The sequence below is a fragment of the Vidua macroura genome, chromosome 3 (assembly GCF_024509145.1).
Source record: "Vidua macroura isolate BioBank_ID:100142 chromosome 3, ASM2450914v1, whole genome shotgun sequence".
Taxonomy (NCBI): domain Eukaryota; kingdom Metazoa; phylum Chordata; class Aves; order Passeriformes; family Viduidae; genus Vidua; species Vidua macroura.
Window position 1 is genome coordinate 90,342,990 of NC_071573.1, and position 26,677 is coordinate 90,369,666.

Sequence of the window (26,677 nt, forward strand, 5' to 3'; positions counted from 1 at the left end):
TATAAATTTGAAATAAATAATAATAAACCCAAGGACTTATATTGCTTATTTTCAAGTCAGTTTGGAAAATCTTTTCTTATTTTTAAAACTCATTTTCAGTTTGATGGAGTACAGCAATGTTTAAAGTTAACAGAAAAAATGCAAGAACATTTGGCAGTGCTTCAAGACATGAAAAACCACCTAGATAAACAGCAGCCTATTAGTAACAGCCTGGAAATACTAAAAGCTGAACTGGAACAGCTAGAGGTAAGTAAAGTGTTATTTATGCTTGTACTTCAGTGATGGGTGCTGGAAATAGCCCTTAGGTTTAGAAAGGGAGATTCAAAATGTAATTAAAGCAATTCCGATTGAAATGCTTTTCCTAGTAACTTCATGCATTTTTTATGTATTCTCTTTGTAGTCATTTGAATCAGGACTGGCTACCTTTGCAATTATCCTAAAAAAGGACATGAAGCTGGCAGAAGAATTCTTAAAGTCTTGTAACAGGGATATTCCAGAAGAGAAAGAGCTAAAGATAAGCTATGACTCTTTGCAGGAAGCATTTTTGGTGGTCTGTGATAGATCTTCAAAACGAGCAAAACAAATAGTCTGCGCTGTTGACTTGGAAATGGTATGTTTTTACCTTGATTTTCTTCAAGGTAATTGGGGTAAAATAAAGGAATTTGGATTTTCTTTATTTTATCTTAGTATAAAGATACATGTGTGATTCAATTTAATATGGTAGAAAATATGAGTAGACTCCAGGAACATAAATAAATATACAACTTCCCTTTCTAGTCTAAGCTTGCAGGATTACACCAGCAACTTTTAAACCAACTGCAGAGATTTTCAGACTGGATCACAGAGAACAATAAAATCATGAATGACTTCACAATGAATACTAATGACATAGAAGAGATGAAGAAAAGTTTACAGCTATTTAAAGTAAGTGCTTTTTATGGCAGGTGTTGAAGTTTCTGACAAAAGTTACTCCTCATTATTATTAGCTAGGTTTTTTATTCCTTCTCAATAACCTCTATTGCCTAAAGAGATGACTGGAAGTAATTACTTAAGAAAACAACTATTAGATAATCCAGTAGTAAAATCTTGTTGGTTTGCTTTTTCACTTGCAAAAAAAGTTTCATGGAGTTAGGATTACTGAGAAAGCTATTGGTTCTACTTACATTTGTTGCAATAAATCTGAGCCTTTTAGAAATTTAATTTATAATACAAATATTTCAGTGATTAAAATTGGATTTTTATGCATTGGGTTCAGAATCTTTACTGAATTTTAATTGTCTTCCAAATCAATTATATGTGAGAACACAAGCTGGGAAAAGAGAAAAAAGTGTCTTCATTACACACTCCATAAAATGAGTAATGGAAAACAAAGCAGTTCAAATTTTTAGTAAAGTTCATATACTTCTATATGTCTGAATAACAAAAATTATTTTAGTTGTTTTAATGTGCTTAAATAGAGTTCCAGAGAAATGGTATGACCATAGGGCCTCCACAGTATGTAGCCGTTGGCAGAATTTACCACACTAGAAATGGTGACATTCTTGCTGTGGAGTTAAGAATAGGAATGATTTCAAGTATGTTTTTTAAAATTTATGGATCTTCTGACCCAGAACCTAGAAATGTTACATCTAACCTGCCATAAATCTTTTAGAGTTGAAGATCAGTCAGTTTTCAAACATCTATGTGAGAGCAAAGAAATAGAGATGTACAAGATCACGTATTTTATTCCTTAGACACAAGCTGTCCTCAGGCAAAAAGCATTTTGGGATAAGGGCTAAGAAGAGATGGTAGGCATACTTGTGGTTTATTTGTACTCAGTTTTTCTTGCTAGTAATTCCCTTCACTTCATTTACAGAACAGTGCTGCAGAGCTCAGCTGTAAAAAAATGCAACTGGAGTCCACTGCGTTTGATGTTCAGTTCTTCATTTCTGAACATGCTGAAGATCTTTCTCCTAATCAGAGCAAACAGCTGTTGAGGCTCTTAAATACCACCCAGAAATCTTTTCAGGAAGCACAGGAAGCAGTAACTTCTCAAGTGGAAAGTTTAGAGACTCAGTTACAGGCAGTGCAAAAGCTGGGTGATCAGAAGGTTTGCCTTTCTGTGTAAATGTGTGCTGAATGTTTCTGTCTATGGATGAGGAATTTTAATACCAGCATGCAATATCGAGTGTATTTCTATCTTTTCCCTTTTTACTACAGATACGTTTGTAGTTCTACAAAAATTATATTCATGAAATTTGGTGAATTATCATTTTTGTCTTTCTTTGTTATACTCACAGAAACAGCATATTAAATTAAGAACAGATACTTAACAGGTCTGCTCTTTCTAGCAAGGAGAGAAATTTACTTGAAGTTTCTCCCAAGTGTTGTTTCTTCAGCAGCTCTATCAGTAATTGATCTGAGCTATATTGATCACTGAATTTGCTATTACACCATTCCATAACACTTTGGTCTTGCTGAAGATTTTCTTTCCCTTTAATTTGCCAGGTCATCTACTTATGTGATCTTTTCTCTAGATCTTCATAGTCCAAGAACCAGATTTGTTAAAATCTGTGTAGCATGGATTGTTTTGACTGAGATAGTTTAGAGAGACAAACATATGAGTAAATCAGCCAAGATACTTGCAGTTCTAAGTGTGGGCACTGGGACAACTGTGAGTCAAACTGGGCCAGTTGCTTCTTCAGCAAGTGTAAGCAGCCTTTGTAGAATCAAAAGAGGCTGATAAGATGCTGCAGCTTAATAGCACCTCCTCTTCTCTCATAGCAGCATTGCTAGGACTCAGAATCACCACCTCAGCCCCTGGTTTATGTGTAAATAAAAGTGCTTTAATATTCTGAAGACTTTGTATTATTTTGCCATTCCAAGAACATTTCTTTCTACTACATTTTGTGAAAGAAGCATAAAATTGAGTATAGAAAAGGCACAGATAAGTTTTCTAGGACTTTTTAACAATAATGAGCTTGCATGTTTTGTTCTTCTCTACTGCTTAAAAAGTTCACCGTTTCTATTCAGGTAACATGTTATGCATACCAAAAAGAGCTAACTCACATTCACAACTAACCTCTGTTTTGATGTCCTTTTTTTTCAGAATTAATAGTGTTTATCACAGGTTTCAAGTGGTTAAGAGACTGGATTTTCACTCCTGCTGTTTGGAGATTTCATCCTTCACATATGTGCATGGCCAGACTTCTATTGGGCAATTCCATCAAACATGGTCTCTTTTACTTAAAACATATTTGAGGTTTATCCATAACTTCTGTATGTTCATCTTGCTCTTTGTACCACTGCTATCATGTTTACAGCATACTTTTAAAATTATTGCTTTGCAATATTGATGTTCAAAGATTTCTAGTATCTATTAGAGTGCTGGTTCCTGAAGTGAGGATTTTTTGTCTTATTGTTCAATTGTACTTGGCTCTAATATAGGATGTGGCTGAACGGCAGCAGGAATGCAAAGAGAAACTGCAGGAAATCTGTGATTTGCTTACACAGACTGAAAATCGACTCATCGGACAGCGACAGTCTCTTGTTATTGGAGACAGCAAGGCTGAGCTGGAACAATACCAGACCAAACAGGAGGTATGCACAATTCTAGTCAGAGAAGTTAAAGAAGGCTGAGTGCAGAGGAGAGTGACTTGACTCTTTTGTTGAGTAACAAGGCTTGTCATGTGAGAGGAGAATAAAATAGATTTGTTTGACCTACCAAAAGTAAAGGCTTAGTGGCATGCATTTAAACTACTGCTTGTGAATACACTCCAGTATGTGCCAGTGGGAGAAGAGAAATTTCCAAATGAGAAGACATTATAATAGGGAGTATGTGCTACACATTTCAATTCATTCTTGAAGCAGATGTGAATTTTATTAATGTATTAGCTCAAGATTGTTCCTATTGAAGTTGATAAAATCACACGTTTATTATGCTACAATAATTTACCCAGCTTTTTAACTGGTATCAGAAAGTGTTTATTTCTGTTCAGAGTATGCTGAAAAATTTTGCTGCAATGTTTTCTCTAGCCTGAGGCTTTCCATTGCTTCACTCTTGCTTTGTTTTTAATTCTGGTTCTTATTAGTGTTTCTTGCAATCTCTTTGGTGTCCTCATGTAGCAAACCCCTTTGAACTGGCTTGCTTTCCTTGCTCTTCAACTGTATCCAGTCATCTATAAGTTTTTACTCTCTCCTGATAGAAATTGAGTTTATGATAGTTAAAGGACTGAAAGGTTTTGTACTCTTCTTCTTCCTCCTCCTAGTTTACTATACTGTAGAGCTCCAACTCTCTGTAAAAGGAGACATTTCCTTACTCATCTTGCCTTGCTTTACTTATCTTTGAAGTAATGCATCTAGTTTGTCAAAGTTGTTCTTATAGTCAGTCAGTCATACAGACACCCCTGGGGTAGCTTTTAATATCTCTTACCTGTCTTAAGGATTTATGGCCTAAATGGGGTACTCCTGGAGAGTCAATAACTGATAGAGCTTCATTTTTTTAAATCAGCTATTTGTGACTGCCTAGCAGACTAGTTGTTATTTTCTGACTGATTTCTTGGTATCGCCATTCAAAAAGTGCCTTAGGAGGAAATGGAGGTTAAAACCAGTCTTTTTTATATCAAGTCAGAGTTTTCATCCTCAGTGTGCTGTTTGAAAGGGAGCACAGAGATCTTGGTCACAGGAGAAGCTTTTCTTGATACAGGGTCCTCAGGAAAATATTTCTAAGGTACTTGCTGAAGTGTTAAAACGAGCTGCAGTTTTAGCTGCTATAGTCTAAAACTGCTGCAAAATCTGTAGTCTGGAATGAGGATCAAATGTTCTGTTTTGCATCTCCAAGATTGTTACACTGCACAAGAAGGTGAAAAACGTCGTTGTTTCAGTAACTGGGGGAATGTATTCAACAGTGTAATTGTTACAATTAAAGCTCCTCTCAGATAACTGGGAGGCAGACTAGGAAAACTGCTTTAGGTAAATTGAAACTAAAGATCTGTCCTCTATGAAATTCAATGGAAGTAAACATTCTTGGGAGACTGAAATATTATGGTTGATTACAATAGAAGAAAAAAAAATGTATGCCATCTCTGGCCTGAACAAACCCAAGAAATATAGGAAAACTTACCCAGGAAAGATTACAACTTTCTGACTTCTATTCAGACAGCGTATTTTCAGCAGCTTTCTGTTAGGATAGTAATGGACCAGAATTTGTCAGGAGACTCACTTTACTAACTGCAGTGTAGCAGATTTACTTAACTCTTGATTTCTAAAAAAATAAATATATGTTCTGCATACATGGAAACACAATATTTAAACGGTTAAACAAAGGGAAAAAAGTGGGCTCAGTCTGAATAGGACTGTAAGCAAACAGATTTGCAATTTGAAAACAAAAAGATTGAGCTGCAACAACATTTTCAGATGTGCGTCTTTGATTTTAATAATTGTCTGCAATTTATTAACGTATCATGTGCAGCTAGGAAGGACCAGTGTGGTGCTTAGCCCTAGAAGAGAGATAGTTCCAATAAAGTTAATTGGAAAGATCTCATTAATAATTTGTTTACTCCTATTTGCTTTCTTTTTTTATCAAAAGGAGATACAAAAAGACATGAGAACAAGTGCCCAGACTCTGGCAGAGATTGTGAAAAATACTGAAGCCTTCTTGAAAGAAAATGGAGAAAAGTTGTCACAAGAAGACAAGACTGTTCTGGAACAGAAACTAAATGAAGCTAAGACAAAGTGTTTGCTCCTTAGCCAGAAGGCAGAAGAGTCCAAAAAAGAACTGGATAAAGCTATGACAACAGCAATTAAGCAGGAAACAGAAAAGGTTTTTGGGCAACCCTTTCATACCTTTATTCAAACCTTTTTCATGTCTTATGAAATTAGTTGTGCAACTTACAGTTGTGTGGTGGGTTGACCTTGTCTGGATGCCAAAAAGCCATTCCATCACATCCTCAGCTGGACAGGGAGAGAAAATTTAATTAAAGTATTGTGGATTGAGATAAGGTCAGGGAGACATCACTCACAGCTGCTATCATAGGCAGAACAGGCTTGACTTGGGGAAATTAATTTATTACCAATCAAATCAGAATACAATAATGAGAAAAAAAACCTAAATCTTAAAGATACCTTCCCTCCACCTCTCCCTTGTTCCTGAGCTCAGCTCTGGAGTTCTCTCCCTCATTCCCACCACTGCCATCAGGGGGGATGGGGAATGTGCGTTGTAATCAGTTCATCACATATTGTCTCTGCCACTCCTTTCTCCTCAAGGGGAGGACTCCTCACACTCTTCCTGTGTTCCAGTGTGGGGTCTCTCACACAGGAGACAGTCCTTTATGAACTTCTCCAACCTGAGACCTTCCCAAGGGCTCCGGTGGGGTCCCTTCCATGGGGTGCAGTCCTTCATGCACTGTTCCTGTATGTGGAATGACCCCATGGGGTCACAAGTTGCGCCATAAGCCAGCTCGAGTGTGGGCTTCCCACAGGGTCATAGCTTCCTTTGGTCATCCATGTGCTCTGGAGTGGGGTCTTCCTGGGGCTGTAGGTGAATCTCTGCACCCCTGTGGCCCTCCATGGGCTGCAGGGGCACAGCTGCCTCACCATGGGCTGCACGCGGGGCTGCAGAGGAATCTCAGCTCTGGCACCTGGAGCACCTCCTGCCCCTCCTTCTGCACTGACCTTGGGGTCTGCAGAGCTGTTCCTCTCACATATTCTCACCCCACTCTTCAGGCTGCTGTTTTTCATGCATTTTTTTTACCCTTTTACTATGTGATCCCACAGTTGCTACCACCATTGCTGATGGGCTTGGCCCTAGCAAGTGGTGGGTCCATGCTGGAGCTGGTTGGCTTTGGGTCTGTTGGACATGAAGGAAGCTTCTGGCAGCTTCTCAGAGAAACCACCCCTGCAGCCCACCCCAATTCCAAAACCTGGCCAAGCAAACCCAAAACATATTGATAAACTGTGGAGAGGCTAATATCATATTTCATTTGGGTAACTAATAAACTCTTGGTTTATTCTCTTCTAAAATAAACACCTACCTCTATATTAATAAAATATTTTCTTTTATGTTAATGTATTTTAAATGGTTTATTTGTATATTTATTTGATATTTTGTGATCTTTAAAGATTTCTAAATTGAAACTGAAATTTCAATATAGGTTGCAGCCATAGAACAGCTGGAAGAAAGTAAAAATACAATAGAAAACCTTTTGGATTGGTTATCAAATGTGGATAAAGAAGCAGAGCATGGCCGGAAATTTAAGCAAGTGATAGAACAGAATGGAACACACTTTGAAGAAGGAGATGTGAAAGTTTTGGAAGGAGAGGAGGATGATGTTAATGGGAATCTGCTGGAAATGCAGCAAGACATTGAAACTCAGGTGGATGGACTAGTGAAAAGCATCGATGATAATCTGAACCAGCAGTATCAGAAAGTCAAGGTATTGTTACTGGGTTTATTCAACATTTAGGTGTATCACTCCTTATTCAACACAAGTGAACTCAATCTCATCCTGCCTGTCATAGGCTTTGGAGCAAGTACTAGGAAGATAGTAATACCCAGTGGCAGGAATTTCAGTAGTTAGAAAGTATTGCACAATTGTCACTTTTTTGCTTTACTATAGTTGTTTCCTGCAAAATAAGAGAAAGGACACATTCTGCAAGGTAAATTTAAAGAATCTTTTTGGTGTGTCTATTATTTTTTGTAGTGAGAAATTGGTGCAGGCAAATAAAATGCAAAAAGCAGCAATATAAATTCATACCCTTTATGTGACTTTTTCAAGTATCTTTGTGATACCCAGGTGATTCATCCTCTTAATCCCCTGTGAATACAGATTGCAAATTGCTGCAAATAATAGTTTACTGAAATTATAGTTTTCATTTCCTACAACTTAACACATGGACAAAGCAGTGTTTCAAGGCTTCAGAAGAGTGAGGTACATAAAATTACAGTGCAGCATTTTAAAAACATTTTCCTGGTAAGTTGGAAGCATTTAAAATAATAAGAGTTTCGTTTTATCTGCTGACTTACAGCTGAGAAACCAAGAACCTTTAGGTTTTTCTTACCTTAAAGAAATTTTTTATGCCTGTAGCTGATAGTATTTTGGATTTCCTTTTTTTATTAAAAAAACCCAAAAGCCAAAACCCCAAAAGCAACCTAAGCAAATAGGATTATTGGGTTTTGTGTACATGATATTTATACTTCTATTTTTTCGACAGTTAATTTCTGCACCTAGTGCCTACAGAATAATTGGCCACTACAGTCATGGAAGAAAAACATAGTGTTTATTTTACATAACTATTTTTCATTGGAGACCTTCAAGAATGAAGAATTTTTTGAAAGAATATATTTGAAATATGTTTTTCATTTGGAATATAGTACTAGTTCCTGGACTTAAATATTTTTATGGGATTGAAAAATTTGAAAGTGCAGATTGGGTCTTGATTTTTAATGTCAACTGGACCTGTTTTATAACTAACTATATTTGATAAGAATCATGGCTCTTGATTTTGAAAAATGAAATTTCAAAACCCAAGAAATCATTTTTGTTCACTGAGTGTAACAAGAAAGTATCTGTACTATGATGTTTTTACTCCTTTAGGTCTGCTTGTCTCTAATGGTAGCTACAGTAGAAGTAATGGGACATGGAGAGTTTTGATTTGGAAAGTTGCCTACCTTTGAATGTTTTATTTGTTAAATCCCATTTTGAGACAGACAACTAGGAAATGTTTGATTACACTAAGTAAACTACCATAAATGCTAAGTAACAAGCAAATTAATTTTGTTAAGAAAAAAGTTAAAGAGATTGATAATATCTAGTTTTGCTCTACATAGTTTTGGAGTTTTAGAATTACAGGGGAAAATGTCTGTGTGATATATACATCCAGGTATTACTGAGTTGCAATGATACTTGAACATTACCATATGGTCATGGCCTGTACATCTGGCAAAAATTACCATTGAATGTTTTGTAAAATTTTTTTAACTGCACAGAAATATGGTGACCAAGTCACACTTTCACTTAAATTACTGAAAAAATATGGGCTTTATAATAAACAATATGAAAATTAGAAAAGCCTTCTATCATTTTGATGGTCTTTGTTTTACATGTCCTTTACTAAGGAACTATGTGAGAGGGTGCTGGTTGTAATTTATTCTTTTCTTTGTAGGCTCAACATGAGAAAATTATTTCACAGCAGCAGGCTATCATAGTAGCAACTCAGTCTGCTCAGGCACTGCTTGAAAAGCAAGGGCATTACCTTACCCCTGAAGAAAAAGACAAGATGCAAAGGAACATGAAAGAGCTGAAGGCTCAGTATGAGACTGCTTTGGCTGAATCAGAACGAAAAATGAAATTGACCCATTCTCTAAGGGAAGAACTGGAGAAATTCGATGCAGACTATAGTGAATTTGAAACGTGGCTGCAGCAGGCAGAACAAGAACTTGACAATTTGGAGGCAGGGGCTTCTGACTTCAGTGGTATTATGGTCAAATTGAAAAGACAGAAGAGTTTTTCAGAAGATGTTATATCTCACAAAGGTGATTTACGCTATATTACAATTTCTGGACAAAGAGTTTTGGATGCTGCAAGGTCATGTAGCAAAAGAGATGGTGTGAAGGTTGACAAAGATGGTATTGATACTTCGGCTACATATGCTGAAGTACAAAACAAACTGGATAAAGCTTCAGATCGCTTCAAATCTCTCTATACCAAGGTAAGTTTTATTTATACTGAATAGGAATGACTACTGTAATTGATTTAGCAATTTGTGTAGACAGGAGCTAGTTGATGAGACAAACACTGTGGGAAGTGGTAAATTCTTTGTTTCTTGAAGTTAGATAATAGAACAAGATGTGTTTCTAGAACATCTACTTTATTCAAGTGTCAGACTATTAAAGGTCTGAATGGATGATAGTTTCTACTTTGTGTTATAAGGAAGAAAAGAGACCAGAGTTTTACATTTACTTTCCAATCTTAAACAGCCTCTGAGACTGTGGCAGCTCAGAGTGCCTTGAGTAATGTTTTGGGGTGGAAAGAAATTGTAATACTTTCAGATGTATAATACTACTTTATGTCACTTGCAATATTTCCCACAGCTGTTTATATACTTGGCTCCCTACTAATAAAATGAGTGCAAAAAGAGAGAGACTATTCCAAATACAACATGTAAAGTTTTAATTTTAATTTGTATCCTGAAATAGTTTGTCCTGATGTGACCTTTGTTGTCAGCACGAGGCATGAAAGAACTTAGTGATTTAAGGACAGCAATTATTTTCCACTGCTCTGACAAGTAAACATTTTATCCTTAACAATATCAGATTAGTGTCTAACTAGTGAGTAATTAGCAGTGCAAAATCCCCCATGTACCTTAGAGAGGGAAGATAATCTAGCTCTCTGTGCCAGGTTCACATACAGAATCTGCCTGATAGAACTAGACAAACATCACCAACTAGTCTCACATGCCAATTTCCAGCTGTTTTCAAAAAAACAAGTTTTGTTCAATATTGATAATATTCCAAAACTGTAAACTTTTGAGATAATTATTAATTGAACCATTGAAGAGAGTTGCTCTCAGTAGCCTTTGACTGTGCTATTTCATATTTTTCTAAGATCATAGGTTCAAACTCCTTAGTAGAGCTTCAATGTCCACTGGTACAGTATTGGTCTGCAACAGTGGCCATCTTTATCTGGAAATTTTTATCTCTTTAAGGTCTTTATGCTCAGAAATGTAAATTCTATAAAGACATGTATTTGATTGTATGGTTTAAAAAGTAATGTAAAACTTATTTTCTCAGTTTGTTAAGACAGCTGTTCATTTACAGAAGCACATTTTCCTTTTCCTGCTTAACCAGTATGAACAGGGCAGCTGAATTGATAATTCTATTGACAGGTTAGATTTCTCCAGTTGGTTTATTGAATTATTTTGAGTATAAATGTAAATATTTCATAGCAAAATTTTCAGAGAGATTATTTTTATGCACATAAAAATCCAATGCCAGAAGCTTGATTTGTCAATTTTCCAAATTCTATCCTTTCCATATATACATTTAGCAAGGTTATAATAGACATACTTTAAATATTTGACAATAGATATGCAGAACAAAGTAGACCTTTTGTGTCTTTAAGGACAGAATTCTAAAAACTGAGATTGTCCACAATTAGTGAGATTTTCCAAGTTGTAAATTAATTGGTAGTAACTTTTTTGCCTTTTGTTAAAGTTTCTTGCTTTTAATAAATACTTAGATTGCTTTTACTTTTATATGTATGTATTTGCACATGTGTGAGACATGATTTTATAGGCTTGTATGTTGAAGAAATGCTAAAGTCAGTTCTTGGTTAACTGGTAATATAAATAAGCATGTTCTATGTCTGCCCACCAGATGGAGACCAAGTACCATTTGTGAATATTAAAATACAGTATCTGGAAGGTTCAGAATATAAATATTTAATGTAACTGTTTATAAATATTATGACTTGATACAATCAGAGTTTGCTTGTGAAACCATCTCCAGAAAGTCTGAAAGAGTTTCACTGACATTTTTATGTGACAATTTGCTGTAAACATTTTGGGGCATGCTAACATATAATAGGACTAATAGGATCTTGTTCAGATGACATTTTTAAGTGAATAAAACAAAGCATATGTACAATACAATTGTACATATCACTTTGGATTCACGATGCAGGTAAGGAAGTTATGAAAACAGTACTCCACTGTCTCTATTTTAATGAACATACATATCTCTCCTGATTTTTTTTTTTTTTTAAATCTATCTTCTTGTGGCTTTCTACATTTCTACTTTCTACTCGCTTTCTACATTTTTGGTACCAGAGTTCTGATAAAGAATCTTTATATCACTGAAACAAACATTATTCCCGAAGTTTTTCCTATTCTAGTACAGCAAGTAAGATGCCAGTTTCCCACCTGCATCCGTGATTTAATCCTAAATCACCCTTTAGGAGCACAAACTGGTGAGACCTGCATGGCCTGTCCAACTATCATGTCTTACTTCAGAAATCAGTTAGACAGTGAAATGATGGAAGGAAAAAATTATCCAGTATAACAGGAATGAATGTATAACTTTGAGATTGGTATGAAATGCAGCACACAGTTAATGCCTGCACATTTGCTTGTTTCTTTTTTACTCTTTTAGTGTAGCATCCTTGGAAATAACCTTAAAGACTTGGTAGATAAATACCAGCATTATGAAGATGCCTCATCTGGACTTTTGTCAGGTCTCCAGGCCTCTGAAATAGCTGTGAACAAACAACTGTCAGAGCCAATTGCAGTGGATCCCAAAAATCTCCAAAGACAACTTGAAGAAACCAAGGTGAAGAACTTTAAAATGCAGCAGCAGTTTTGTCCTAAAAGGAACTGCTTTTTGTCTGGCAAACAGGATGATCTAATATAATCCAAGTGGCTGCAGGCCAAATTCTTGCCTTGCATGGGGGCATACAGCTTCTATGGTTCTGAAATTTGCCTGTCCAGAGCAGTATCTGAAAAGCACTGGATGAAAAAAATGGGGTACCAAGATGGCATTAGCAGTGGTGAAAGCAAGATGTGTTTTGTATCTCTTAGCAAATGATAGGGTGAAATCTGGCAAGTTTTTGAACTAAGAAAGGATTTAGTGATTATGGTTTGCTGTCAGAATAAGGCTTGGATAGGGTTCCAGATAGTGCAGTCCATTTGATTGTTGTCTGTGACTCTTGATTTTTTTTCTGTTCACATTTGTGTGTTACTTCATTATGAAAGGGCTCATACAGGTACAGTGTGATGTGAGTGGTCTGTCTGCCTATTTCAGTTTCATCCAGTGCTGTATACCCTGCAGAGAGTGAATTTAACATCATTTGTGTTGCACAGAAAAACAGTGGTTTTTATTTTTTGCCACTGAGGATGTAACTCATGACTTTATGTAAATCCTAGTATAGGCAAGACAAGTTAGTGATAGAGCTTGTGAAAATAAAACTCTGGGTACCTCTATAAAGTGTAGGTTTGGAGAAGACTTTAGGAAACCAAGTATATGGTGAGTAATATAAAGTTTCATCCAGTCTTCATCTTTGAACTGACTGTTATATTTGCATAAACACATTCAATCACTTATACTATAAAAAATGCAAGATTATTTGTTTTTTAGTGAGCAAGACTAATGGTCAGGCATTTCCTCACTGTTTTGTTTGTGCTTGGTGAAGTATCAGTGCAGGTCAAACACATTTACTATTGAAAAATCATAGTCAATGGCTTTAGGAAAGTACATACTTTAACCATTTCCCTCACATCAGCCTGAGCAGTAGTTACCTTTATATATGGTGTCTTTGAAATTGGCCACTGGGAATGCCCAGCACTTTGGTGCATGACAGCAAAAGGAGACAAATAACAGCCGTGTTTAAGACAACAAAATTAAAAGTATAAATTGTGAACTCCTAACAATTGAATGTTTAGGTACATTTGTGCTTCCAAGCAGTGAAAGAGTAGGAATAAAACCAATTACAATTTGAAGCTTCATTTAAACTTTTTGTTCCTTATGCCAAAATGAATTATATTCTCTATAATGCAAATTTTCATGGATGTAATACAAAAGGAGTGAGTACTAGGGCGCTTTTTTTGAAATGTCTACATGGGTTACTTTCCACACAAAAGAGCACTCAATGGCTGTGAGTTGGGAAGAAGGGAGAGGGTACAAAATGTCAAAAGATTCAAAGGAAGAGAAAAAACAGGAGGCTGAAGAAAGCAAGCCAATTAATGAAAGCAAAACAAAGAGCATTTTGAGGAAGTCAGGTGTTGCAAGTTAAAGCTGTCCCTTGTAGCCAACACATGCAGCTGATAATCCAGCTAGACACAGACCTTGGCAGCATGGTGAGGTCTAATCTTTTTATGGGGATTAACTGTTCTTCAGAATATTCTTCACTGCCTCTGGCATCAGCTTGCTTGCCTTCTGTTAGTATACAAGGTTTTCTGGTACATCTTTTTCTTTCTTTCATCTTTTATTTTTTTTTTCCTTCTGCACAATTGCTAGCCTAAGCCTCTTCAGATCTCTTAGAGACTCATTGTGTCACATGGGTCAGCAAGATGATGTACTGTGCTCTGGCACACTCTTATGCTCAGGGTACCAGTGCTGAATGCACTGACAAAACTTCTTTGTGCTGGCAGGGCACATAGGATTACCTTTAGATTCATATATTCATTGAGTATCAATGAATATCAAAAAATAAATGAGATGTCCCTTCATTTTGGACTTATATAAGTTTCATGTGAATCAAAACAAACACTAGCACAGGGGCCTGAAATAATTTAAAGATTATTTATACTAAAGTACTTTTACACACTAGAGAGATAAAACCACTAGAAATTGATTCAGCCTTACTGTTTTTGTTGACTCTGGCAAAAATCATGGCTGGGCTAGTCTCTGAACATGTGTTCCTTGGTTAGGTGGACAAACCTAAGCAAAATTCAGCCACACTGCTTCAGGCAGTGAAGGCAATCATCTTGTTTCAAGCTATTCCTGTTTGTGCTACAATATCAGCCTGATCCTTTGTCAATACCACTGCTGGTGAATGTGTAACTGCTGCTGTTGATTGTATGCTTTTCCCTCTCAATTGTTCTTAGATGCTGAGTTGAAAAATGTGTTTATAATAGTCTGTACAAAGGCTCTTTAGAAACAATTAATCAAAAGACACATTTGAAGTTACATGCAAGAAATAAGTTGGGTCAGACAAGTATTCTAAAACATAAGGTAAAAAAGATGGTGCATGAACTAAAACAAGGGCCAGAAGGTTAACAGCAGCCATAACCACTGGTCAGGATTTTCCTTAAGGAGAGGTCACAAATTGAGTTAGTTTATTCCCAGTACTAAGTTTAGGTTCTGTGATGTATCTCAAGTCTTGCTTATGTTAATAATATCAACTGTACTGAAAAGCATAACTGATAATAGTGGAATTTTACAGGTTCTTCAGGGACAAGTGTCTAACCACCAAATTGCTGTAGAAAAACTGAAAAAAGCGGCTGAAGTGTTATTGGACACGAGGGGAGAGTTGACACCAGACAAAGATGAGATTCAGAAAACACTGGGTAAAATATTGGCTTTTCTTAATGCCTCTTTTTATCACTTGTGTCTGCATGCAGGTTCTGGAAGAGAAAAATTACAGAACTTCCACATTCTTATGTCACTGTTCAAGTCCATGTTTTAGTTGAGTTGTAAGTCATTACAACACAGTAATTTTATTGTTGGTTTCTCCTACATGGATCTATATGCTTTTCACTGTCATTTCATTTTTTTCTTTTTACTGAAATAGTGATTGCTGAGCAGAGGTAGTGATTTGCTGAGGATCATAAATTCTCCAGAGAAAAATGACTCCAAGGAGCCTGTTTACAAGCAGTTATTTGAAGTTTGCTTAGCTTAGGAATTACTTCCTTCTAAATTTAAGAAACTGTCTATGAGGGGGTTGACTTTGGCAGGCTGCCAGATACCCACCTACCTTCTCTCTCACTCCCCTTGCTCAAGTTGACAGGGTAAAAATAAAGATAAAAAAGCCCACAGGTTGATATAAAGACAGGTAGATAACTCACTTTTTACTATAATGGGTAAAATAGGCTTGACTTGGCAAAAATTAACTTTCATTTGTTGCCAAATAAAAAGGTTTGGGAAATGCGAAACAAAGACAAATTACAGCAACACTATCCTCCACTCCACTCTTTTTTCCAGGCTCACCATCACTCCTTTGTTCCCAAGTAGTCCCCCTTTCTCCCTGCCAAACAGTGCAGTGTGGATGGGAAATGGATGCTTGTGGTCAGTCTGTAATTTCTCTGCTGCTGCTTCCTCCTCACACATTTCCCCTGCTCTGGTGAGGGACCACTCCACAGGCTGAAAACTTTTAGGCTAATATTGTTGCAGTGTGGATGTAGGCTGCATCTCCTTCAGGAAGCATCCACTTCCTCTGGCATGGGTCCTCTATGGGTCCTCAGTGTGATTATCTGCTCCTCTATCCTCCATAGGCTTCAGGGGAATCTCTGCTCCAGCATCTGGAGCACCCCTCTTTCTTCTCTGACCTCCATGTCTGCAGGGCTGTTTTCATACTTTCTTTTTCCTCATTTCTCAGATCCATGCAGTGTTTTCCCTTTTCTTAAATGCATGTTTCCAGTGGCACCACCAGTTTGGCTGAGGAGCTCAGCTGTGCCCTGTGATGGGTCAGCTGGAGTTGGCTGCAATCATCTGTGCCTTCCATGGGCCAGCCCTTGACCTCTTCTCACATGAGCAAAAAAAAACTTGTCACTAACAAACCCTTACCACCACCAAAACCTTACCACCTACACCTAATACTCTTTCCTATAAATTGTGAGAAGTAGCAGAGCTTGACGTTCACCACTGTCTGAAGTTTGAAGATGCTCTCTGTGTACCACCCAGCAATCTCTTCATAGAATCCCATAAGTAACTTGCAGAACAACAAAATAAAACAACAGTGGCTTGATCCTTTGGAGTTGGTGATAAAACTCTATGGGAGGTACATGGAGCTTTTAACTTTCAGAGTTATTTTGAAAGTGTTGAATGTGTAATGAAGGACCATCTGGAAGAACCTCTCAGATCTCACAGTAACATAAGAGACATAATTGTAGAAGACCTGTCTTAATACTCTGCTATTTTACTTCATGGGAACACTCAACAGCTGTCTTAAGCTAGAGCAACATGGAAACCAGTTTCTAACACTGGGAACTACAGCTGTATGCTCCCTCATTTCCCTTGTCTGATGTGTTTCTTGGCTGTGTTTGAAATTACTGGTCTTTGCTTCCATGTTTTTACTGACTAAAGATGACGTTTTTTGTCCTTCATTCTAACATAGCAATTTTTGACTCAGCTGGTGAGTGCTGGTGAAATAAGCTAAAAGCTTAGTTTGGCTAGAAGGAATTGATTGAAATATATCTTCTCTTTAACAGATGATATCGTGGAAAGATATGACAATTTATCCAAATCTGTGAATGAAAGGAATGAGAAGCTTCAAGTAACTCTGACACGATCCCTAAGTGTGCAGGATGGTTTGGATGAAATGCTTGATTGGATGGAAGGAGTTGAAAAGAGCCTTAAAGAACAAGACCAAGTGCCTTTGAATTCTGCTGCTATTCAGGACATTATTAGTAAAAGCATTGTAAGTAGCATTCTTTGAGAAAAGAAACAGTTTTCTGATAGTTCAGATTTAAAGAAAGAATTAAAATCTTAGGTTGGCACCTTTTATGGATTAAAAATACTTACTAAAGAGGATGGTTCTATGAAGTGAAACTGCTCATAAGGATTTTTGTAGCTGAAATAGATTACACCGATGATTTAGCTGTAGTGATTTGTTGCTTTATGTGGTAGATGAATTTCACTTGTTAAAATTTAGTTGCAAGTAATACAAAGTAGTTCTTGTATGTTTCAGATGCTAGAACAAGACATTGCAGGTCGCCAAAGTAGTATAAACACTATGAATGAAAAAGTGAAGAAGTTCATGGAAACAGCAGATCCATCCACTGCATCCACACTGCAAGCGAAAATGAGTGAGCTTGCAGGACGGTTTTCTGAAGCAAGTAACAAGCACAGAGAGAAGCTTATGAAAATGGAGGAATTGAAGACTAAAGTGGAGTTATTTGAAGGTCTTTCAACAAAACTTCAATCATTTTTAGATGAGAAAAACCAGGCTCTAAGTGAGACGGAGGCACCCAGAAAGGATGTTAGTGAAGTGTCTCAATACATGCAGGTACTCTAGCATTCAATTTGTATGTGTTGTGGGTTCTTAGTCTAATTCAATCTAAGTGATTGAATAAGAAACAAGGCATGGGGTTTTTTTCTAGCATTGGTTGGTTAGCTAAAATCAAGAGTTGAATTTTGAACAAGTGATGGTAAAGTCTAATATGGAGAATATAATCCTATTTTGCAGGAAGCAAGTGTAGAATTGGCACAACACAAGAAGGATCTGGAAGTTTTGAAGCAGGTCCTTGAAGAACTTTCATTCCATGCTCTTCCTGGAGATAAAGCACTGGTATCAGAAAAAGTAAATGCTTTGTCAAAGAAATTCAAAGAGGTAGAGGAGACAATAAAAGAAAAGTAAGTTGGATAATCAAAGTGTTTCCATTTTGGCTAATAACAGAGTGTGAATGTTGTGATTACTGCTACCCTTTTTTATGCAATCTGAAGATATTGCAGTTGACCAGAGTAAATAAGGGATTTTTCTTGGAAGGAAAAGATTCTATTTGAAAATGTGTTTATAGTTAGTCTGTCTGGCCCAAAAGCTCTAAAAAAAGCCATAAAGATATGTAATTTTTCAAATTTTGTGACATTCACAGGATTCTTGGCAATTTTAAGAAAACCCTACTTCTCCCCTATTGTGATAGAATATAAATTGCTGCTTGTGTATATTGCTTTAGAGCACTATTTGGCATCAGGCTGCAAAGGAAAACTGGAGAAATTGTAAGATTCATAGAAGTTACCATTGCAGTAAGACTAGGTTTTGCACATTGTACTTATATCCATAAAATTTTTGACTCTTTGAATTTGGGAATAGTAATATCAGATTAATAATATCTGTTAGTTTAATTATTAGAAAGAATACTGTCATTCCTTTGTCTTTAATTGTCTAGAGAAGAGGATGTATCATCTTGTCAGAAACAAATGGATGCTTTTGAGCTCCTTGTAGAATCATTAAAGAAATGGATAAAAGAGACGACAGAACGAATTCCAGCAGCACAGCCCTCTCTGAATACAGAGGAGTTAAAGAAACCTTTGGAAGATACATTGGTAAGCCTTTGTAAGAGAAGTGAAATCTGGCTGAAGGAAATAAGACACCTATTACTAATATTAAAATACAGATTTGAGGTGTAAGCTGTCACAGTAATTGGGACTAGGGGGCTTGCAGTCTGCATTTACATTCCCATTTGCTTTTGTATGTCTACAACAGATTCCCAAGCAGCAAAGTTGTTCCTTTCTGTACACTAATTCTCTTAAGTTTGAAGTCAGTTTTGTAATGAACAAATTACTATCTTTCTTAACCAGAATTTAAAAGATGAGTGGACGTTAAAGGCACCTGAACTGCAGAAAATGAATAGCAGAGGAACTTTGCTGTGTAACTTAATCACTGCAGTGACTTCTCCTGCAAAACTGAGAGCAGTTGCCAAATCAGGTATGCTTTTGTATAATCAGGTAAGCCTAACATTCCAAGAATTTTTAAAACCTTTAAGACAAAAATTAATGTTGTTTCACCCTTGGATTAGCTTTCACAATATCATGGCTTGTGAGAAAACATTTAGCCATGTCTCTCCTGACCATTGCTTGCTGTGATTCTATTTAAACTAGCTGCTGTCTAGCTGCTGTAGTAATTCAGCACACATTCTCATTGTTTTACTCTGCCAAAATAATGTAAAAGTGTGCTGATGTAAAGGTTTAACATGTCCTAGAGTTGTTATGTAATTACCAGATAGTGAATAAAATGACAGTTTCACAGTGGCCTTCACCTCATCCCAGAAATCTTCTGAGAATGAGAAATCTACTTATTCTGATCAGTGTTGGGTGCTTCACATATCCATCAAGTCTGCAAGCAGGAGAAATACAAACCTTGCTTTGCAAACTCTGATGTACCTGCACAGAGATACTTATTTAATGGCCAAAAAGCTATTCTGGGACACCAAGCAAACACAGAAAGGTTTGCAGAGTTGTGGAGTTTTTGTTAGAAGGTTAATGAGGAGATGGTTTATTTAAAAAATGAGCCTAGGTAAATGTACTCATCCTAACATGATATCATAATTAGTATTAGTCTATTTGTTAGTTGAAACAACAGCACAGAAGGAAAACAATTTTGTATCTCAGCGTGATTTTCCTGGGCCAAAATGTGTTTTCTGTCTAGACTTTCAGCTAAATTCTACTGGTAATCATAATTTAAAGATAGCAAGTCTATTTCCATGATTTCTTTTTACTCTAGTGCTGAATATTAATTTGTTTTACAGAAACCAGTAATTCTGCCAAGTATTATTCCAGACATAGTTCAAGGACATTGGGCGTTTTAATGGCAATAAGCACATTTTCAATCAATTCTTGAACTGACTAGGTCTGGAAATAAATTCAAGTGTGTTGGCCTTCATTGGTCATCTGTAAATGACTGGGAGGTTGAGGACTGACAGAGGATACCTATTGGGCAAAAGTAGAACACTTTCTTTCTTATATCTCTTTGTAATAGCTACTTCTGGTTTTCTGGTTTGTTTTTATTTTTGTTGTTTGGTTTTGGTGTTTTTTTTAACTTAAATAAAAATCTTTCAAAGAAAATTTTGCAATATTCTACTATCTATTTGGGCTCATTCCTCTGCCTCTTTTCTACTCAAATGCATCCAGATAGAAAAAATAGTTAAATAGCTATCACATAAGAGCAGCTATAATCCTCCAGACCAGAACATTTGCCCTCATTGACAAGAGCTGTACTGTGTATCACTTTATTGCAGTTGTAAATACCAGAGTCCAGCTAAAAGAGTGCGAAGATGTACAGGACTCTGGCTGGGGCCTGTGACTTCTCTTATCTGGTTTGTTTTCTCTTGCCATCCTCCAGCTGCCACTAATGTGGTCCTCACTGTCCAGCTGGTACTGGGGGGTGATGCACAGCCTTTTCCAAGGCAACCATTAATCTTTCTCAGTTAATTACTCTTCTGGGAATACATATGTGCAGGAGAGCGGGAAGTGATTCTCCCTGCAGTTCTCTGCAGTGTGATCACGTGGCCCTGCTCTTTGGTCTGACTCCATTTTACAAAGCCCATTAGCTCTGGTTTCAGAAGCTCTGATATGGTTAATTAGTGTGGCTGCCTCCAAGTGACAGTAAGGACTTCAGGTATGAGTGCCACATTGCAATTCCTATCATGGAGCACATGCTTCAGTCTTGCTTATGACAAGCTAGCGAGGGATTAATCCAGTTGGTCTTGAGAACTTTCTGTGCAGAGTTACAATGTCCAGCACTAAACCATGTCCCCAAGCAGCACATATACATGTTTTTAAAATACCTCCAGGAATGGTATCTCAGCCATTTCCCTGGTGGGTAAAGGTGCCCTAAGTAAGCAGTGCCTTTGGTTGTGGTGTGTGCACTTAGCACTCTGGGCCTCTGCTGTTTAATGTTTAGTGCTCTCCTCAGCTGCAGCATTTGCCAGCTCGCCTTCTCCCAGGCTATACCCATCACAGCTGGGTAAAACCATCTGTGTTCTCAGTGGGAAACAGGGTCCTTTGGGGGAGAGGAAGGAAGTTCTGTTAGCAATCTGGATGTGAATAAGCCTCACAGATGGTGCATAAGCCTTTGGCCCTGGTCAGTTGTTTAGTACAGAATTGTGAACAGTAGGACTGCTGATCATATGTGCACCCTTGTAAGTGCGTGCATGTACACCCCACTCACTACGCACATGCTCTGCCTATGTGATACCACTTATGGTACTGGCTGGCTGGAGCTTCCTTCTTGAGGTTGCAATGACAGCTATGGATCATGCTGTTCTGAAGAGGTGGGGTTATGGTGGGAAAAGGCTCAGATAAGCAAGAGGCTTCATCTCTTTTGATCCACAGGTGGCACAATTTTAAATGGTGAAGGAGGAGCTCCAGGAACTCAGGATTTCTTGAAAAATAAAGGTCAGTAAAAATTTCAGCATGTGACAAAGAATTATTGCTTGCCAATTACTGTTAAATATGGAAATATTTTTTAAATGCTGTACATAAATCTGCTTGTAGCAGTCATTATTAGACTTAAATTTCACATCACCATCACATAAGACAATTACATTGTCTAGGGCACGATATTGTAAGTAATTATAACAATGCCTATCTTATTATTTTCTTTGAAGGCCAACCAAATCTGTCCTGGTTTTCTGAATCAACATATACTTTTATAAATGTATATGGAGATTGCTATTTTAATATAAGACATGACTTTTGAGAAATACCTTTCAATGGGGATTGAAACCTTAACACCCATCAGTATTCACAACATGTGTATACACAAATATACATATACAAAGATACCCATTTTATATACGTGTGACCGGCTCTTCTATAGAAGCAAGGGAATATTTATATAAGGACTTTATAGTAGCTGAACTGTAGCCCAGTATATTCAACTTTTGGTCATGGAATTGTTACTTAAAATACTAAAACAGCAATGGGTAGAAAGATTAAAGCATGTCTGTGCACTTGTATGTATTGAAATAATGATTTCTGTGAAATAAGAAGTTCTTGCAAATAGGAGCTTATATTAGCTCATTCTGATGTAGTGTTGTCACATTTAGAGTGGACTGGGAATAACTCACATATTCAGTGACTTCTTTTCTTACTTAGGAGACTATTAGCTACTGTAACTCAGAGTACTCTTCAATACTGTTTCACTACACTCAGTATTGTTTCAGGGGCTTGTAACTTCTAACGCAATCTTCGTGAACCTCTCTTTACAGAACTGACAACTGTTCAACAAGCTATGTCTAATGTAAATCACAGCTATGAAGATTTGGGAGTTTTATTGAATGAAAAGATTTCAGAACTAGAAAGTATGCTTTCAAAAATGCAAAATATTCAGGAAGAATCGGCCTCAATGATGCATTGGTTGCAAAAAATGGACAAAACTGCATCAGACTGGGAAGCTGCTCCAACAGATAGTGAAGCAGTTAAAGCCCAAGTTGAACAACATAAGGTACTTTGTGCCTTCAAACAAATACTTTTACTTGTAGTTGTTAGGCAGATGCTATGAAATAACTGATATCTCAGTCTAGCTTATGTTACAGAGAGTATTTAAATGATCCTACTAAGCATATTAGTCAGGCTTAGAGCAAATCTGGCAAACTGTGTCAGTGGAGTAAAGGAGCACTGTGTCAGAGAGAATGAGTTTTGCAGGTCAGAAAATAGTAATTTTGGTGAACAGTTTGAAAAGGTGAGGCTACACTGATTATGCAATAAACTTTTTTAATCTTAGTTGTTTAGAGGTGTAGAATAGATTACTTTTAATATCTGAAGGGCTGTATGTGTCCAAAAGCTGTTTGTGCAGCTGCTGGCTCACTGATGCTCCACAGACCTCCCGGTCTCTGCAGCTGCAGTGGCTTATGTCTCTTCCTAGGCAGTGTTTCTCTTCAGCAGCCCTGTCATGCTTGTTAAGTTATATAGCTGCACAACAGCCTCCTTTTCCCTTTACAATTGATAAGAGAAAACCACTGAATCAGCAGTAAGCTCCTGTCCTGTTTCAGCACTGGAGACATATGCTTCCCTAGCAATGAAGGACAATATTTACACATGTAAGGTTCATCTATAAAAGGAAATGTAATGGATAGGGAAAATTCTTTTCTTGCTTGTGATTGTATATAAACAAAGACAGAATTAGATTTAACTGAGTTTCTTTTATATTTGGCAGGTCACCCTTAAAAATTAACCTGACCAGCTACCAACTTCCTCAGAGTTGGATAACATTCAGTCATAAAATTCAGATTAAGTGTGAAAGAAAACCAGCTCTTTTTTCTTAACAGAGAATGTGCAAAGCTATCATGATCATCTAATCCGCAGTGTAGTAATAGAAAAGTATTCACAAATAATTGGAAAACTGAGTGAGTGCCCAGGCAAGAGTCATCTGATGCACTGGACCTTTTACTAGAAGCTCTAAATCAAGTACAGTTTGTTCAGTGTTTATTTTTGTGTGTTTTGGATAATTAATAAGAAACATTCACTTCTGTCTGCAAGAACAGCATTAATTAGGATTTGCTGGAATATCTCAGGTTAGAGATTCCAGGTTCTCTTCTGTTAGGTTTACACTTAAAATTCTGATTCTCTTTAAACTATGGGTTTAGGAGATCTACATGAAATTGTGATAGCAGGCTTTCTACTGAGGTAAATGAGGCCATACCACCCTCCTCTCTGTTGGAGCTAGCCGGGTTATTTCTGCTGTGAGCTGTACTCTGCATCAGTCAGTTTGCCTTCTGTACACAAACAGATTCCAAGCGTATGTCGATATGATGGGACCTAGTGAATCTTACTTATCTGAATTCTTCTAGTTCTGTCACTTTTTCAATTAAGCAATAATTATTAATATAGTTTATATCTGTCAGGTTCGCTCTTCCAAAAAAATTGACCAGCAGCATATGTCATTATAGCATGTTTTGAGATTCATAACAGAAAAGTAGTATATACAGGCTAGGTATTTAATTTTTTTATCTTCATGTTTGGGACCGCAGTATTACGAATTGCAAACTTTACCATTCTTCTTTAGTCTCATATTTATTCATTTATTTCTTTTATCACCTAAATGTCCAGCTTTTTGAAACTGAACTAAAGCAAAGTGCAAATAAAGTGCAGGAACTGAAGGACAAAGTTACAGAGCTGTTGGAGAAGAACCCTAACTCTCCTGAGGCACCTAAGTGGAGACAAACATTGGATAAAATAGGTATTTCAATAAAGCTATATTATAACTCAGACTGATTTGGAAATTGTTTTATTATGAGTTTTTTTATTTATTAACAATAACAAGTATTTTTAATACCTTGTTTCCTCTTACCTCTTAAATTCTGTGGAAATAACTCCATTTGCAAGCATGTAGATCTGAAGTAATTCCAGTGATGTCCATGGGTTTTGAATTTGTATTAGTGCACCGGCTATAGCTTGACTCAAGGCTTTATCTTTTTCTAACGTTGTGCAGCTAAATCTTGATTATCCAGTTACAAACAACATATATATTTTGTTTTTTTTACAAAATGTAGCAGATTAAAGTGATTCTAATTTCATGCAGAAAATTGAGCTGTTGGTAGTGCTCTTCTGCATGTATTTTCCCCTTGAACTAGAGGCTTTTGGCATTTTGTGGGTTTGGTGGTTTTTTGCTCTTTTCTAAAACTGTATAAATGTTGCTAAAATTTTTTAAGAAGCCAATGGAAAAAAAAAGAAAATTACCATGTTTGGTGAATAGATTTTCAGATATTACAGCACCTAATTGTCATGAGCTTTTAAAATTTGTTTTCATGTTAGTCATATTTTAAATAATTACAGGTCAGTAGCATGGTATGTCAATCTTGATTCATAGTGATAGGCATTTCCATTGCTACACAAACAGTAATTTTGAAGCTGAGAATTTTTCCAGTCTCGCCTGCTTGTAAGTGAGACTCTGAAAAGTTTAAGTGGTAGGTAAGGTCTCCAACTGGTAGGTAAGGTCTCCAACAGACCCTTAGTAGAGTTGAAAGGGGATTAATACAGAATGAGCAGAAGACTGTGAAGCAGCAAACAGAACTGTAAAAAACAGGCATGAAAATTAGGGACAGGGAGAGTTAGCAAAATACCAGAACTGACTGAGCAAGCAGTGACAGTATCACAGAGGGAAAGGGGGAAGTTAAAAGATTAGGACTCAAAGGCTGCTCTGGAAGCCACTTGCCACAGTGGAAAAAAACACAGACTGGTGAGGTGTGAACCTAAGCTCACACAGCACTTTTGAAATACCTATATGCAGAATTATTCTCATTGCTCATCATTTGGTACCTAGTTTAGATGTTTTAGATGAATGATACAGGCATTTGAAAGACTTAGGCTTTTTCAGAGGGCTGTTCAGAGTTGAAGCCTAATTTCGGGCTTCTGATCACCCTTGAAAACTTATGAGGCTTTATTACTGAATAAATCAGGCACCTGAGTTATAACTGAATAGAACCCTTTGCCTTCTATATCATTTGAGACCAAAGCCTAAATTTGGGAGTATTTAATTTAGTAATATTCTAGTATAATTTTATTACATGTTGAATATTCATTGCTCTAAAAATTCCCCACATGGCTGACTGTTATCCAAGTGCACGTGGGTCTGACTTAAAAGATGTTATTTGCAGAGTCACTGCAATAAGGCATCTGGAGTTAATCAGCACGAAGCCTTATGAGAGAGCTCTGTTTATGTTTCATATATAGTCTGCTGTCTCACAATCCATCTGCTAGAACATGCATGCAATATGTTAACATTATCATTGTTAGATTCCAAATGGAAAGAACTCAATCAAGTTACATCTGAGAGACAACAAAAACTGGAGGAGTCTTCAAATTACCTGATCCAGTTCCAGACAGCAGAAGCTCAGCTAAAGCACTGGCTTGTAGAAAAGGAGCTAATGGTCAGTGTGCTGGGACCATTATCAATTGATCCTAATATGCTGAATACACAAAAGCAACAGGTTCAGGTGAGTAGTGCCAACACACATCATTGATTTAAGTTTCTTCTGCCTTTTTGTTATTAGCAAAGTAGTGTTTTGCATCTAGAGCAGAGCATGGTTAGTATAAGCCATTAGATTTGTTTATCTTTTGGTATCAGCTTACATCATACTTGGCTACAGTAATTACAAGAAAAAAAATTATCATAAGAGTGAAAAGAGATCAGAACAGGTAAAGAAAAATGTTGGGGAGACGTTGACCGTTGATCCTCTAATATGTCCTTCTGTTTAGACCACACCGTGATTTCTCTAGTGAAATGAAAATGTTCCTTTGAATGTTATTAATTTGATATTTTACTGTTATTCCTCATGTACAGTCTGTGGTTAGAATTAGCTTTTTGAGATTTTATTCCCTTGACTGTGCCAGTAGCTAATAATAATATGAAGGCAGTGAAATGCAGTACTGTGGATAGATATGGGGCCAAGAGTGTCAAAGACAGAAGAAAAAGCATAATGAAAAAGTGGAGTAATTTACTGACAGCAACACAGCAAATTGCAGACAAAAGAAACTAAATCTGAAATT

At 36.8% G+C, this 26,677-nt stretch overlaps 1 protein-coding gene across 5 annotated transcripts in view; it reads left to right on the plus strand.

Moving 5' to 3' along the window:
- Positions 1 to 26,677, plus strand: part of DST (dystonin) — a 288,925-nt gene that overhangs the window by 183,521 nt on the left and 78,727 nt on the right. For 4 of the 5 annotated variants that reach the window (XM_053974363.1, XM_053974357.1, XM_053974359.1 and 1 more), the window contains 15 exons: positions 3,427 to 3,579; positions 5,567 to 5,800; positions 7,131 to 7,412; positions 9,142 to 9,687; positions 12,128 to 12,304; positions 14,916 to 15,039; positions 16,900 to 17,108; positions 17,379 to 17,696; positions 17,877 to 18,043; positions 18,577 to 18,733; positions 18,989 to 19,115; positions 21,521 to 21,583; positions 22,399 to 22,634; positions 24,239 to 24,368; positions 25,925 to 26,124. In XM_053974363.1, coding sequence (XP_053830338.1) covers positions 3,427 to 3,579; positions 5,567 to 5,800; positions 7,131 to 7,412; positions 9,142 to 9,687; positions 12,128 to 12,304; positions 14,916 to 15,039; positions 16,900 to 17,108; positions 17,379 to 17,696; positions 17,877 to 18,043; positions 18,577 to 18,733; positions 18,989 to 19,115; positions 21,521 to 21,583; positions 22,399 to 22,634; positions 24,239 to 24,368; positions 25,925 to 26,124 — 3,123 coding nt within the window. Of the gene's footprint in view, positions 1 to 99; positions 247 to 400; positions 611 to 777; positions 925 to 1,855; positions 2,090 to 3,426; positions 3,580 to 5,566; positions 5,801 to 7,130; positions 7,413 to 9,141; positions 9,688 to 12,127; positions 12,305 to 14,915; positions 15,040 to 16,899; positions 17,109 to 17,378; positions 17,697 to 17,876; positions 18,044 to 18,576; positions 18,734 to 18,988; positions 19,116 to 21,520; positions 21,584 to 22,398; positions 22,635 to 24,238; positions 24,369 to 25,924; positions 26,125 to 26,677 lie in introns of all 5 variants that reach the window. The other variant, XM_053974362.1, reaches the window with a different exon arrangement.